Genomic DNA, 13,062 nt, shown 5'->3' with positions numbered 1-13,062 from the left:
GGGCAGTCTTATGGAGCTCCTTCCTGTGAGCTGTGGCAGAGTCCTCCACGCAGGGCCACGTCCTCACCCTGACATCGCGCCATCTTGCATGCATGTGGGCGTCCCCCCAGGAGAGGGGCTGAGAGGTGAGGTCCATCAGAAACCACTTGGAGTAGGATGCTCTGCTCTGGACACTCAGTGCTTTGTCACAGCCGTGGTTCCCCAGACCTGTGACTTAGAGCAAAGTGTGGTGGGTGCTATCCTGCAGCCTGTTCAGTTCCAAGCTCTACTCCATCCTCCGGCACCAGGCCCAGCGGAGTCCTCGGGTTCCTGGGGCTGGCCCTGCCAAGATGTACCTGAGTTCCCAAGTGCCAGCCCCCCACTGGCAGGGCCACACTGAACCCCCACATCTCTGCTGAGCATCCTCGAGTCCCGGATCTTGGGTTGAGTGACCTGTGTGCCCACGTGCTTGCACCAGGCCTGGGCATGGTCACCCTCCTGGGTGGCAGCTGTGGACACAGGAGGACACGTTCTGCCAGGCCGGGCAGACCTCACATGCACAAAACCTGCCCAGACCTGTGTCCTGGGGGCAGGGTAAGAGCCAAGTTCACCCCCAGGCCCTTCATCCCCTCTGTTTCTGACCCTCCTCTCTGTCTTCCAGGCATCTGTGGGCTCCGAGAAGCTCTTTGCCCCAGCAGCCGATAAAGGTAAGCATGTTCCTTGGCCTCACCTCCTCACCTCTAGGAAGGGACAGGACACATCCCAGAAGTCATCATGGGAAGGGACAGTGGGCCTTTTGGGGCAAGAGAGTGGGCTCCAGGTTAGGCTGTATCATGGGTCAGGTTCTGGATGCAGAGCCTGAGGCAGGAGTTACGTGCTGTGATTTACAGCCCACCCCCCCAGCAAAAGCTACAAGGAAAGCAGAAGTCAGGAGCAGGGCCAGCACTGGAGCAGTGGTTCCCAAAGTGGGGTTCCTGCCCCTTCCCCAGAACTGTTAGCAAGGCATGTTCCTAGACCCTCCCGAGGCTCATGGGGTCAGGTGCTCTGGTGACAACTGGCAGCTCGTGGTTTGGCACCTGCTGAGGCACCCCTGGCTGCCAGGGCCACCACTGCATACATGGCTAACATTGCCATGAAGGGACTAGATCCCTGCCCAGCAGCCCCACCCCCTGGCCGGTGGCCCCCACATGGTAGCACAGGCACATGGTGCCAGGAAGCTCTCCTGGTCTGCACTGCTCTAGAGAGTGAGTTCCCTAGCATCCAAGGCCAGGAGAGGCCATTGTCACCCAGTCTGCCAGGGTCACTGGACCCAGCACAGAGAAGGGGCCTGCTTGGAAGGCTCTGTCCAGATGGGACTGGACGCAACAGCCTTGCAGCACAGACAGGTGGGGGCCCACAGTGACCAGTCCTACTGGCCTGGGAGCAGGGCATGGTCTCCCCGTGCTTCAGGTGGAGAAGCCTCATCCTCAGATCAAAGCATTTCTGCAAAGCCTACACATGCCAGAGTCAGGGTAGGGGATGCCAGACTGGTCTTGGGAGAGAATTTCACACAGAGTGTAACACAGAACTGTGTCCTTTTCAACAAATAATCACAAAATGGATGGACACTTACCCTCTCAACGGTCCGGAGACCAGAAGTCTGAAATGAAGGTGTTGGCAAGGCCACACTCCAAAAACTCTAAGGGAGGTTCCTTCCCTCCTCTTCCTCCTGGGTGTCATTCCCACCTCCCATGGCCTCCTCCTTTTGTCTTCAAAGGACGCCCATCACTGGGTCTAGGGCCCACCTTGTTCCAGACTGGTGTCATCTCAATATTCTTAGCTTGATGACATCTGCAAAGACCCTTTTTCCAAATTAGGTCACATTCACAGGTGCTAAGGACCACAGTTTGGACAGGGCTTTTTGGCACAGTTCAGCCCACTGCCAGGTCCACTCACGCACGTGTGTAGGCAGAGCTCGGGCAACCAGTCAGGGTTCTGCAGTGCCCAGGGAGGCTCATAGCAGGGGTGACCACCCGTAGTGCTCATGCCTCCCCAGTGAGGGGAGAGGCTGCAGGAGGGCCAGGGCACTGGCCGCACACAGCTCTGCCCAGCCCACACCTGCCTCTTTCCATCCTCATGGCTGTGCTTACTTTGCAAGAGGTGGCACAAACATGGAGGAGAGAGAGGTCAGAGTGCCAGGCCGGCAGCCCTTGGCAGCTGTGAGCGGGTGGGTAGAGATGGTGCCATGAGCCATCAGGCCTCAGTCCCCGTTCTCGTGGCGGTGGTGGCCTCCCCAGTTCTGGCCCTGAGCAAACATGCGGGCTGCTGGTTAAAGCAGGAGGTGTCACCCAAGAGGAGGCAGAAGGAGCCATTTCCTGCTGCCACCAGTTTCTGCCAGGGGAGGAGACGTCCCAGAGGTTCAGAAGAGTCCTCTGGGTCTCGCTGCCGGCCCGGGTCCCACGGCCTTGCAGCTGCAGGCTCTCTGCCCCACTCAGCGTGGCAAGTGCCCACATGGGCCCCAGGAGGACATGAAATCTGCCCACAGCCCAAATGGGGTGACCGCAATCAGGAACCTGGATTCCCACTCCTAGGAAACTGGGCCGCGGTCCGCTCCAGACAAAGCCTCCTGTGGCTGGACACGCGCCCTCTGCCTAGCCTGCCTTGGGGATTCCTGATCCGCCTGACCTCTGGGCACGTGACCTGAGACACTGCTTGGAAAGGCGGGTTTGGAATGAGTAGGAGGAGGTCAAGGTCATGAGCACACACACAGCTCCAAGGGGAGCAGTCTCGGCTGGATCTGCCTGGACAGTGGGTGTGGCGAGGGTGGGAGATGACCTGGACGGCGGCAGTTGCGGGTACTTATTCCCACCAGGTCCCAGCGAGGCCAGTCCTCCGGAGGCCTCCCAGGTCATGGGCCCAAAGAGGGCTCAGGCCATGGGTCACCTGGGTGGTTTCGAAAAGAACGCAGGCCTCTAGCGCGCGTGTTGCACAGTGGCAGGAAGGGCCTGTCCATGCGGGCATCAGGTTCGGACCAATGCCCTGCTTGGGCCAAGCGTGCGCTGCACTTTGCCCCCCTTCCGGAAACTGCGGGCTCTCTGGGCCGGCAACCCTCTTCCCCAGCCCCAGCAGGGGCCCCAGCCCTGGCCCCTGTGGAGTGGGGGGTGGGGGCCCAGCCCTGGCTATGACCTCGCTGCCACTGTCCCTGAGTCAGGCCCAGCTCACTCCGGCCCTCTCTCCGCAGGCCCCACGCTGGGCGAGGAGGCCGAGGCCAAGGCCGGGGCGCCGCCCAAAGTCTCGGGCCTGGAGCGCAGCCGCGAGTTGAGCGCCGAGCCGCCCTTCCTGCCCACGGTGCGCAGCCCCGCGCCCCCCGCCGATCCCGCGCCAGGCGCCCCGGCCAGCCCGCCGGTCAAGAAGGAAGCCCCCGCCCTGCCCCGCCTCACCCCGCAGCCGCCGCCCGCGCCCCCACAGCCCCGCGCCCCGCTCCCGACGCACGTGCCTCTGCCCCTGGGCGCCTTCGCGGGCCAAGGCCAGGCTGCGCACAACGGCCTGCACAGCCTCAGGTGGGGAGGGGAGGGGCCTGCGCGGGGCGGGGGCGGGGCCGCGCGGACGCCCCGCCCCCAGGCACTGAGCCCCCGCCCCCCGCAGCAGGAGCAGCGGCGCCGGGAGCAGCGCCAGCCTCGGGCTCGCGAAGCACGCGTCCCTGTCGCCTCTCGGGCCGGGCCCCCACCTGTCTACCTCACACTTGGCGCTCCGCTCGCAGGCCCAGCACCAGCACCACGCGGCGGCCATGTTCGCCGCCCCCCCGACACTGCCCCCGCCCCCGGCGCTGCCGGCCAACAGCCTGGTCATCCCAGGACACCCTGCCGGTAGGTGCTGGCTGGGGCCGGGGTCGCCGCCCCCCGCACTCTGATCCTCACCTCTGGGCAGGTGGGAGGGACGCGGGCTCCCCGGGGAAGGGGTGCGGGCTCCCGGGGCAGAGCCTCCCGCACCTGCTCCCGGACCCCAGGGGCTGACGGCGGGGCCCTGGCCCCCGCAGGCCGCCTTTCCCAAGGGGGTCCCACTGCCCGCTGTCGGCCTGGGTTGTGCACGCGCACGCAGGCGCAGGGGTGCCCCGTATGTGCACATGGAAGCAGATGCATCCGCTGCTGCATCCTGAGCCCTTGCCAGGCCTAGTCAAGGGGAGGGGCGCCTGGAGCGGCTCCGCCGCTGGGCCAACAAAGGTTTCCAGGGCCTGCTGTGACCCTTGCAGTCCCTCATCCTTAGTGGGTCTGGGACGACGGGGCATGCAGAGCTGAGTCCTGGAGTAGGGGGTCTCCAGGTGAACCGCAGCAGCCTGGCCTCTCCCTCCTGCTTGGTTCTGGCAGGTGTCCCTTCAAGGCCAAATATCAGGTCATTGAAGATTTCTCCCAGGGGTCTCGTCTCCACGTTCTTTGTAAAATCCTGAGCAGCCCACCACAGGTCCGGGCAGCTTGGTGCCCTGGGATGGGACCAGGACGCTGGGCTGGGGGGGGTGGGGGGGTGGGCAGGGCTCCCCTGTGGCCGGCTTGGGGGGCACCGGGGGCTCACGGTGTTCTCTCTTGCCTTTAGATGCCAGCCTGTTGATCTCATTCAGCCAGCCAATCATGTATTGCCAGCCTCATTCGGGGATTCTGATTGGTACTTGGTCACAGGCACCTCTCTTACCTCCACCCTGGGGCCCGCACCTAGCGAGCGGCCACCACGGCTTGGCCTGCCGAAACCAGTGCCAGGTGACTATCCGCCTCGCCCCGCCCGGAGCCCGCGGCCGACGTGCCTCTCCGTCTCTCTCTCTTTTTCTCTTGTAGATCACGAGCTGCTCAGGCAAGAGCTGAACGCGCGTTTTCTGGTCCAGAGCGCTGAGCGGCCCGGCGCCCCCCTGGGCCCGGGGGCTCTGCTGCGGGCGGAGTTCCACCAGCACCAACACACACACCAGCACACACACCAGCACCAACACACATTTGCCCCCTTCCCCGCGGGGCTGCCCCCGACGCCGCTCCTGCCGCCCGCCGCACCCCCGCCGGTGCGTAGGCCCCCCGTGCGGGTGGGCGGGGGGCGGCCCGGGCGGCGGGACACACAGCAGGCACACGCAGACGCTCTCCGCACGCACGCGGCCAGGCCGCCCCGTCTGGCCACCTGGCGCCTCCCTCTGGTCCTTCTCTGGGTCCTGTCGTGAGGTTCCCTGTTGTGGGCTTGGGCGGGTGCCCCACGTCCACACTCGGGGGGCACGGCCTTGGGGCCAGTCGTACTCACATGGGGTTTTCAGCGTCTCAGTCAGCAGCAGGTCAGCAGGTCTGGAGACTGAGGGCTGAGAGGGCGGGGGGACCAGGACTCCCTCCGGTGGGCCCTGGGTCCTGGGCCCTCGTCTCTGGAGCCAGCTGCTGTGTGGGGCAGAGTCCATTGCCACCAGGCTTTAGTCTGTGAAGGGCCAGGTCGCTGGGCTCCTAGGTACATGTCCCTGCTTGACCACCAGCCCTGGGCTCTATGCCCCCCATCATGGCTGCAGTATCTCCTCCTGGGCCTCAGCCAGTACAGTCGGATGGTGCAGATGGGCCACTCTGCACCTCCCACAGTGGGACCGTTAGAACAGGGAGGGGCCCCTCCCAGTCTGAGAGCTGGGCCCCAACGGGCCAGTTCAGGGCATTGGGCCAGTGTCCTCAGGGAGCCCAGGGGACGGCTGGCTGCAGACCACCAGCCGCCGGAAGCAGGACAGCGTCTGGGCCTCCACCTGGCCCAATGGGGGCGTGGGTGCTGGGCCCAGTGGAGGGTGTGGGCAGGCTCGGGAGACCTCACTCTCCGCTTCTTTCCTTCCAGTTTGATAAGTACGCACCCAAGCTGGACAGCCCCTACTTCCGACATTCCAACGTGAGTGTCCCTCTGTGGTCACCGGGCTGGCCGGTGGGCTAGAGGTCGCGGGTAAAGGGTGGGGCTGCGCCTGCCCAGAGCCTTGTCAGGTTCCCTTCCATGTAGAGCAGGGGGCCAGGCCCAGCGTCCCCACCCAGGATGTCCATGCTCCCAGCCGGGGCCCTGGAACGCTCCCCCTCTTTCTCTTGCAGTTTTTCCCGTCCTTCTCTTCTGCCATCCCCGGACTGCCCACCCTGCTCCCACACCCAGGCCCCTTTGGGTCCCTACAGGGTGCTTTTCAGCCCAAGGTACCAGCTGCTCCTGGGGTGGATGGGGTTCAGGGCACATGGGAGCCCCCGCCATGCAGTTGTGTGTTGCAGTCCTGGTGTTGGTGTGAGCCAGCCGTGCCAGGTGGGATGTGGTTGTGCAGCCGCACGGCAGGAGGGGGCTGGGGCTCACGAACTCCCTGCGGGGCCTCACAGGACCCCCGCCTAGGCAGCGGCAGGGGGGTCACCAGGGAACAACGGGAGTCAGGCTTCACGCGTCATTCCTCAGCTGGGAGTGCTCGAGGTTGGCGTGGGGAGTCTCAGGGCAGAGGGGAGGTCTGTGTGGGGTGGCCAGCACGGGGCCGTCCACGCCGCAGGAGGCCCGGGAGAGGACTGGGCTTGCTCCTCTCACCTTCCCCAGAGCAGGGCTGCCTCAGCCCCCTAAGCCAGGCATGTCCTTGTCGAGAGCCCCTTCCCACCTTGGCAGAAACCTTTGGACTGAGGATGTGGGAAGCCAGGCCCCCCCGGGTGGCGGTGTGCAGGGGCGCGGGCTCTGCAGCTCTGTCCCATCCTGTTCTCTCCCTCCAGACTTCAAACCCAATCGAGGTAACAGGCCGGGCCAGTGCTGTTCACACTCTCCTCCAGAAAGGCCCCGGGGTAGGTGGCCGCACTGCCCATCCTCCCCTCCCTGGGGTCACCCCAGCCAGCCCAGTCCCCTTGTGGCGATGGTGGCAGGGCATGGCCCCCCCCAGAGCCTGGACCTAACACCTCCTTCTCCGTCGTGACAGGTGTCCGACCCATACCGGACCACGGTCAGGGTGAGTGTGCAGGCACATGTCTGTGCGCGTGTGTGCCTGTGCCCTTGGGAGGGAGGGTCGTGGCTGAGGAGGACTCTGGGTGCCTCCCGGATGGCCCCAGGGGTGCCCGACAACAGGAATCGGGGGGTGCTGAGGGCGCAGAAGGAAGAGGCCCCACTATGTGGCTGAGTGTGTGGCCCGCCCTGTCATAGAAACCTGGGAAGTGGTGTGCCGTGCACGTGCAGATCGCCTGGCAGATCTACCACCATCAGCAGAAGATAAAGGTGAGCCGGTCACCTGTCCTGCCGGCCGGGCCGGCGGGTCAGACGGTGTCCTGATGCACGCCTTCGGGGCCGCGTCTGAGATCCTCAGACATTCACCGTGTGCCCGTCATGTGGGCACACGGGGCAGGGCTGGGGAGGAGGCCGGGTGGTAGGGGTCGCCCAGGATGCCCCCAGGCAGGGGTTTGGGATGAGCTGACCCTGTGCCGTTCCCACCAACATCATTTGAGCCATCCACGTGACCTTCGGTTCTGTCCCCTGACCTTTCCTCCAAGCACTTATTGAGCACCTGCTGTGTGTGCCTGGGTGCTCAGCAGTGAACGGGGGACACTGAAGGGGGCAGGGTGGTGCCAGGTGGCCACCCTGGCCGTTACCCAGATGACATGAGGAAGAGGCAGCCACGGGTGCTCTGGGGACGCGCCATGGGCTGGGGATGCCAGGGAAGGGTGGGCAGAGGCGGTCTGGTCACCCGGACCAGAACGGGGGCAGCCAGGGGCCCAGCCCCCCGACCCAGAAGGGTCCTGACACCCTCTGCTGCTATCTCTGGTCACACGCACCGCCGTGCACGGCTGTCAGAAATGATCCCGCCAACGTGCACTGCGAGAAGTCCACAGGGTCTTAGGACAAAGCACTGTTGCACTCCGCAAATGTTCGGGCGTAGCCCCGGGGGCGGCCCCTGTGGGCCAGAGACCCCCACTGCTGGGACAGGGCGCCAGAGGTGGGCAGCGCCAGCGAGCACTCGGCCCGGCCGCTTAGCCTCATGGGACCATCACAGCAGAGCCACAGGCTTGTTTGTCTTATTTAATAAACGCTAATAGCGATGCCAAATCCAGTCCCTGGAAACTTCTAAGCATGTTTAAAACGACAGGTATAGGAATCCACTCTTTCAACTCGGTTTCACAAAATCTTACCACAGGTAAAGTATTACCTGTGAAAATGTAATGTCTGAACTGAGGTGCTTTAGTGTAAACACAGCTCTCAGAGGCCCCAGAAGGCACGAGACACCCCTGTGTCCATCATGCGTCCTGACAGCACCTGGCTCTCCTGGGTCAGGATGAGGGCCCGTTCCCACCACAGCAGGTAGGATGACCCACAGCACCTGGCAGGACGGGCGGGCCCTGCATGTGCTCTGTCCCTCTCAGCAGATGCAGCTGGACCCCCACAAGCTGGAGGTGGGCGCCAAGCTGGACTTGTCCAGCAGACCCCCTGCCCCGGGCGTGTTTGCCGGATTCCACTACCCGCAGGACCTGGCCCGGCCCCTCTTCTCTGGCTCGGGTAAGGCACCCTGTCCAGAGCGCAAGGAAAGGGGAGGTCCGGCCTGTTCCCTGGGCTGGCGCTCCAGCAGGACAACTCCAGATGCCCTGGGGCACCCCCTGGCATCCCCCGCCTCCATGCCACCGTGTGTGGTACCCTCTCCAGGCGCCCCCTCTGCCCTGGAGCTTCCGCTTCTGCTGTCCCCCCGCCCCCACCCAAGGCAGGGGTTGAGGGGGAAGTCCTCCCCTGCGCCCGGCCTGCCCATCGCCCAGGAAGGGTTTTGGCAAGCCCCCAAGAATCCCTGTGCCTGCCCTGGCACAGTCTTGCCAGGCTGGGGCCCCCGGGCTGCCCCCAGGTTCGAGGATCATGGGGAGCCCTTCCAGGACTCAGCATAGGTCGCCCCCACAGCTAAGATGTGTCCCAGGGAAGGGATGCAGCAGAATGAGCAAAGGGGAAAGGCGCGTGGGGTGAGAGCAGCGGGAAGCTGGGCGCAGGACCGCTGAGGGCTGGCCTGTGGAGGCCCAGGACGCATCCCATTTCCTCGGCAAGGAACCGAGACGGCGCGCGCCAAGTGCCGTGTTGCCGGGACGCTCACAGACCCAGCGCCCAGGGCTCTTCCTGGGGGCGGGTCACGCAGCTCCTCTGCCCGCACACACCCAAACCACAGACTCCCAGAAGAGAAGCAGGCGCTCCGCGTGAACCAGTGTTAGCACAAGTGAGTCAGGTTCACGAGGCGCTGCTGTCCAAGAAAGGGGAGAACCTGAGCCCCGAGTTCCCAGCCTCACACGCAGGGGCTTCCGAGGCCGGCCGTCTGGGCCCGCGGTGTGAACACCCCACACAGCTGTGCACGGCCCACCTCTGGAGGGGTCCGCTCCTCCCCTCCCCAGCGGTCAGGGCCCTGCGGGTGCCGCCTTCTCAGCCCTCCCTGACTGCCCTGCTCCATCTTCATGCACGCTCACCTCCACCTGCAGCCACCTCCCACCCGGACATGCGGTCAGCAGGCTGGGGTGCTGGGTGTGGACAAGGGCACCCAGGCTGGCCTCCGGACAGAGGGGTGGCCCTGAGAAAGCAGAGGTCCTCTCATCTGGGCTTCAGTCCGTGGAGTCCACAGGATGTGCGTTCATTGTGGGGCCCAGGCAGTGGGCCTAGGCTTCCTCTGCCATGTGGAGCCTGGACTCCCCGCCCACCCACAGCGCAGCCCTGCTGTGCCGTCCCCACGACCAGAGCACGCCCCCCAGACCGGGCCCCAGGCTCACGGGCGCCAGCGGCCAGCCCTGCCTGTCGGGCGTTGTGTCCTGCGGCGAGGCTCTGCCCCGGTCTGGGGTTGGGTGTCTCTCCCCCCGTGTCTGTGCTACCGCCCTTCCCAGCTCCCGAGCTGGACGCCTGCCTGTCGGCTCGTTGGCTTTGGCTCCCTGCGTGTGCTCTTAGAGCAGCGCATCCCCCCACGCACGCAGGTACACATCTTCACTAGCGCCACAGCAGGCTGTGTAGGAAATTATTTCCTAATTTCCAGTTTGATGTCCTGCGAGCGATTCAGGAGAGCGGCTAGCTTTCTGGTGGGGAGCTCCCGGAGATGAGAAACTGCGTGTGTGCGGTGGAGGGGCTTGCCGGCGGCACCCCAGCAAGCAGGTGTCCCCCCAAGCTGGGGGACACTGCAGAGACGAGTGTGGCCCCATCCTGGTCTATGCCGGGAATCCGCCCTCCTGAACCAGGGGCGCGTGTAGTGGCAGGGCCAGCCCCCCCAGAGCAGCAGCCCCTTCTCAGGGCCAACTCAGCCGCCCTGGAGGTGCTGCGGGCCGGGCTCCAGCAGAGGCAGGGTGGGCCCGCCGGCGAATGGTGGAGCTGACTACGTGGTGACCCCTGTGGGCTGTGGCTGGGGGACATCGCGGGAGCAGGTGCATCCACTAGGACACTGCTTCTTAGCTTCTAGCTGGAAGCCCTGGGGCCAGTGTCTTCAGGACAGCCTTGGTAGCTCTCGGCACCTTCTCCTCTGGGGCCCCTGCTGCCATCGCCTCTCTCCCCTCCTCCCTCGTGAGCTTCCAGTGGGAGGTATAGACGTGTCCCCAGAGGAAGTTGGGGTGTCCCCACCCTGGGAATGACCCACAAACAGGAGGCCCCCATCCACTTGCCCCCACAGGTGCTGCCCATCCCACCACCAACCCATTTGGACCCTCAGCCCATCCCAGCAGCTTCCTGACCACCGGTCACCTGACAGGTAAGTGCACTGTCTGCTCCCTGGAGGCTGGCTGGCCCTCTGCAGCCCTCAGGGCTGGGGGAGGATGCAGGTGGGTGGGGAGGTGACCCCAAGAAGCAGGACATGCCTCAGACTGTATAGGAGCACCTGCCATGCTCTGGTGTCACAGGAGGGGAGTCAGGTGAGAGCCCTGGCATGAGCCACGCAGAACCCTGAGCCCAGGTTGTCCCCACAGATCCTTTCAGCAGGCCGGGCACCTTTGGGGGCCTGGGGAGCCTGGGCAGCAGCGCCTTCGGAGGCCTGGGGAGCCACGCACTGAGTGAGTGACCACCGAGCTTGCTCTCTGCTCACCCGCATGCACGCACACTCGGGCTCCTGGTGTGGGTTTGGGCTAGACCCCGACTGTTACCCTCTGGCCACCTCCCTGGGATGCAGGAATGGTGTGCTTCTCCCCAGCAGCCCTGCGGTTCCACAGGGCACCCTCGGTGGGGGCAGGGAAGCTGTCCTGGCCTCACATTCCTACCCTTCTCCAGCTCAGGGCAGCGGCATCTTTGCCCCCAAGGAGAGCTCTGTGCTGCATGGCCTGCCCAGCCCCCACGAGGCCTGGAACCGACTGCACCGGGCACCACCCTCCTTTCCCACACCACCCCCATGGCCTAAGCCCGTGGACCCCGATCGGGTCTCAGCCCTGACCAACCACGACCGAGAGCCGGACAAGGGCAGGGAGGAGAGGTGAGTGGCACCCCCCTCAGCTCTTGTGGGCCCCAGCTGGCTTTGCGGAACTCTGGGTGTGGGCCAATCCAAGCTCAGCGTGGAGATCCCCCTTGCTGTACCCTCAGGGCTGGGAAAGCCCAGTAGAGAGAGGGCCCCCGTGGAGAACCCCTGATGGAGCAGGATTTGGGCAGGAGCCGTGCAGAGGGCAGGTCCACCCCTGGAGGCAGCAGCAGGGAAGGTCGGCTCACTGACCACAGCGGGGCCTCTGCAGGGAGTAGAGCATTCGCAGGGAGTAGAGCATCGGCATCTCCTAGGTGGGGCTGGGTCTGGGAGGGGCACCTGTGGGCGAGTCCCCGGGCTGGGAGGGTGGGGCTGAGCGGGCTGCCCTGGGGCAGCAGGGCTAAGCTGGGACAGGGGAGGTGGGAGTCCTATTCCAGAGTCGGCAGCAGAGTCTGGAACCTGAGGTGGTTGAGTTGTGGCTGGCTGGCGGAGTGGACAGGAGCAGAGGAGGGCTCCCAGCCTCGCCCCTCCTGTCGGGGGTTCCCTACCAAGGCCCTGGGGGCCAACCCTCATCCCTGCCCCCAGACTCGGGGCAAAGGGCTTAGAGGCACAGGGCCGTGGAGCCTCATGAAGGGGAGCTATGGTAGGCCAGAGCCAATGCAGGACTCCAGGGTCCCATCCCCAGAGTGAACTTGGGGCCCAGGTTCCTCACTGAGGGTCTGTCCTGCCTCAGGGGCGTAGCGGCTTGGGTCTGTGGGGGGAGCTCTGGGGTCCTGCTGCAAAGCTGGTTTCCAAGTTGTTTGTCGAGGGGAGGGGAGATGTGGGGTATTGTGGGGCCTTGTGAGGGTGTGGGGACCCCCCCCCCAACACACACATACCTCCCCAAGGACCTTGAGGTCATACAAGTGGGAACTTGGTGGCAAACAGCTTGCTTCCGGGCACCCTGTTCCACGAAGCCCCTCCTGCCACTAGGCTGAGTGAGGGTGTCTGTCTTGTCGCTCCCAGGGACCTCCTGGAGAAGACGCGCCTGCTGAGCCGGGCCTCGCCCGCAGCCCCCGTGGGCCACCCAGCCAGCAGCCTCCTCCTGCGCGGCCAGAGCGAACCGTGCGGGCCCGGGGTCCCTGCTGAGCGCGAGGCCGAGCCCCGCGTCAAGGAGAGCCGCTCTCCGGCCAAGGAGGACGGCGCCAAGCTGGCCGCGCGCCCGCCATCTCCCTACAGCAAGGCGGTTCTGGGCGACAGCCTCCGCCTGGCGGGCCTCCTGGGCCGAGAGCCGGGGAAGCCGCCCGAGGCGCCGGCCGAGCGGCCCCAGGGCGACGTCAAGGTCAAGGAGGAGCGCAGGGAAGACAGCGACGCGCCCGAGCCCCCAGGGGCCGGCCTGCACCCGGCGCCCGAGCGTCCGCGCGCGCCCCCTGCGCCCCTGCAGCTCGGGCCCAGCCCGGCGGCCCGCGAGCGCCTGGGCTTCACGTGGGAGCCCCTGCGCGACGCCTACCGCGGCCTGGAGCTGCCCCGGCGCGCCCTGCCCGCCGCCGCCCCCGCCCCGGGCCCCGCCGCCCTCTTCGAGCCCCCCGAGCGCCCCTACCGCGACCGCGAGCCGCACGACTACAGCCCAGAGCGCCTACGGGAGGCGCGCCGCGAGGAGCTGGAGCGCGCGCGGGCCGCGCACCTGGGCGCCGCCGCGCACCTGCCCGCCGCCGCGCACCTGGACGGCGCCGCGCTCCTGCCCGCGCTGGGCGCCCTGC

General features: G+C 65.9%; 1 protein-coding gene across 1 annotated transcript in view; it reads left to right on the top strand.

Annotated features, from left to right (window-relative positions):
• Window positions 1-13,062, top strand: part of LOC118018308 (fibrosin-1-like protein) — an 83,194-nt gene that overhangs the window by 3,156 nt on the left and 66,976 nt on the right. The window contains exons 3-17 of the mRNA XM_035016699.1: window positions 641-686; window positions 3,200-3,518; window positions 3,604-3,824; window positions 4,546-4,614; window positions 4,782-4,996; window positions 5,788-5,838; window positions 6,030-6,125; window positions 6,672-6,740; window positions 6,872-6,901; window positions 7,093-7,164; window positions 8,304-8,436; window positions 10,553-10,630; window positions 10,845-10,928; window positions 11,143-11,341; window positions 12,329-13,060. Of these exons, the coding sequence (XP_034872590.1) occupies window positions 641-686; window positions 3,200-3,518; window positions 3,604-3,824; window positions 4,546-4,614; window positions 4,782-4,996; window positions 5,788-5,838; window positions 6,030-6,125; window positions 6,672-6,740; window positions 6,872-6,901; window positions 7,093-7,164; window positions 8,304-8,436; window positions 10,553-10,630; window positions 10,845-10,928; window positions 11,143-11,341; window positions 12,329-13,060 (2,414 nt within the window). The remainder of the gene's footprint in view (window positions 1-640; window positions 687-3,199; window positions 3,519-3,603; window positions 3,825-4,545; window positions 4,615-4,781; window positions 4,997-5,787; window positions 5,839-6,029; window positions 6,126-6,671; window positions 6,741-6,871; window positions 6,902-7,092; window positions 7,165-8,303; window positions 8,437-10,552; window positions 10,631-10,844; window positions 10,929-11,142; window positions 11,342-12,328; window positions 13,061-13,062) is intronic.

This window comes from Mirounga leonina, unplaced genomic scaffold, assembly GCF_011800145.1.
Source record: "Mirounga leonina isolate KUSES-001 unplaced genomic scaffold, KU_Mleo_1.0 Mir_171, whole genome shotgun sequence".
Classification (NCBI taxonomy): domain Eukaryota; kingdom Metazoa; phylum Chordata; class Mammalia; order Carnivora; family Phocidae; genus Mirounga; species Mirounga leonina.
Note: the sequence above shows the minus strand (reverse complement) of the source record. Positions and strands in the feature narration are given on the sequence as shown.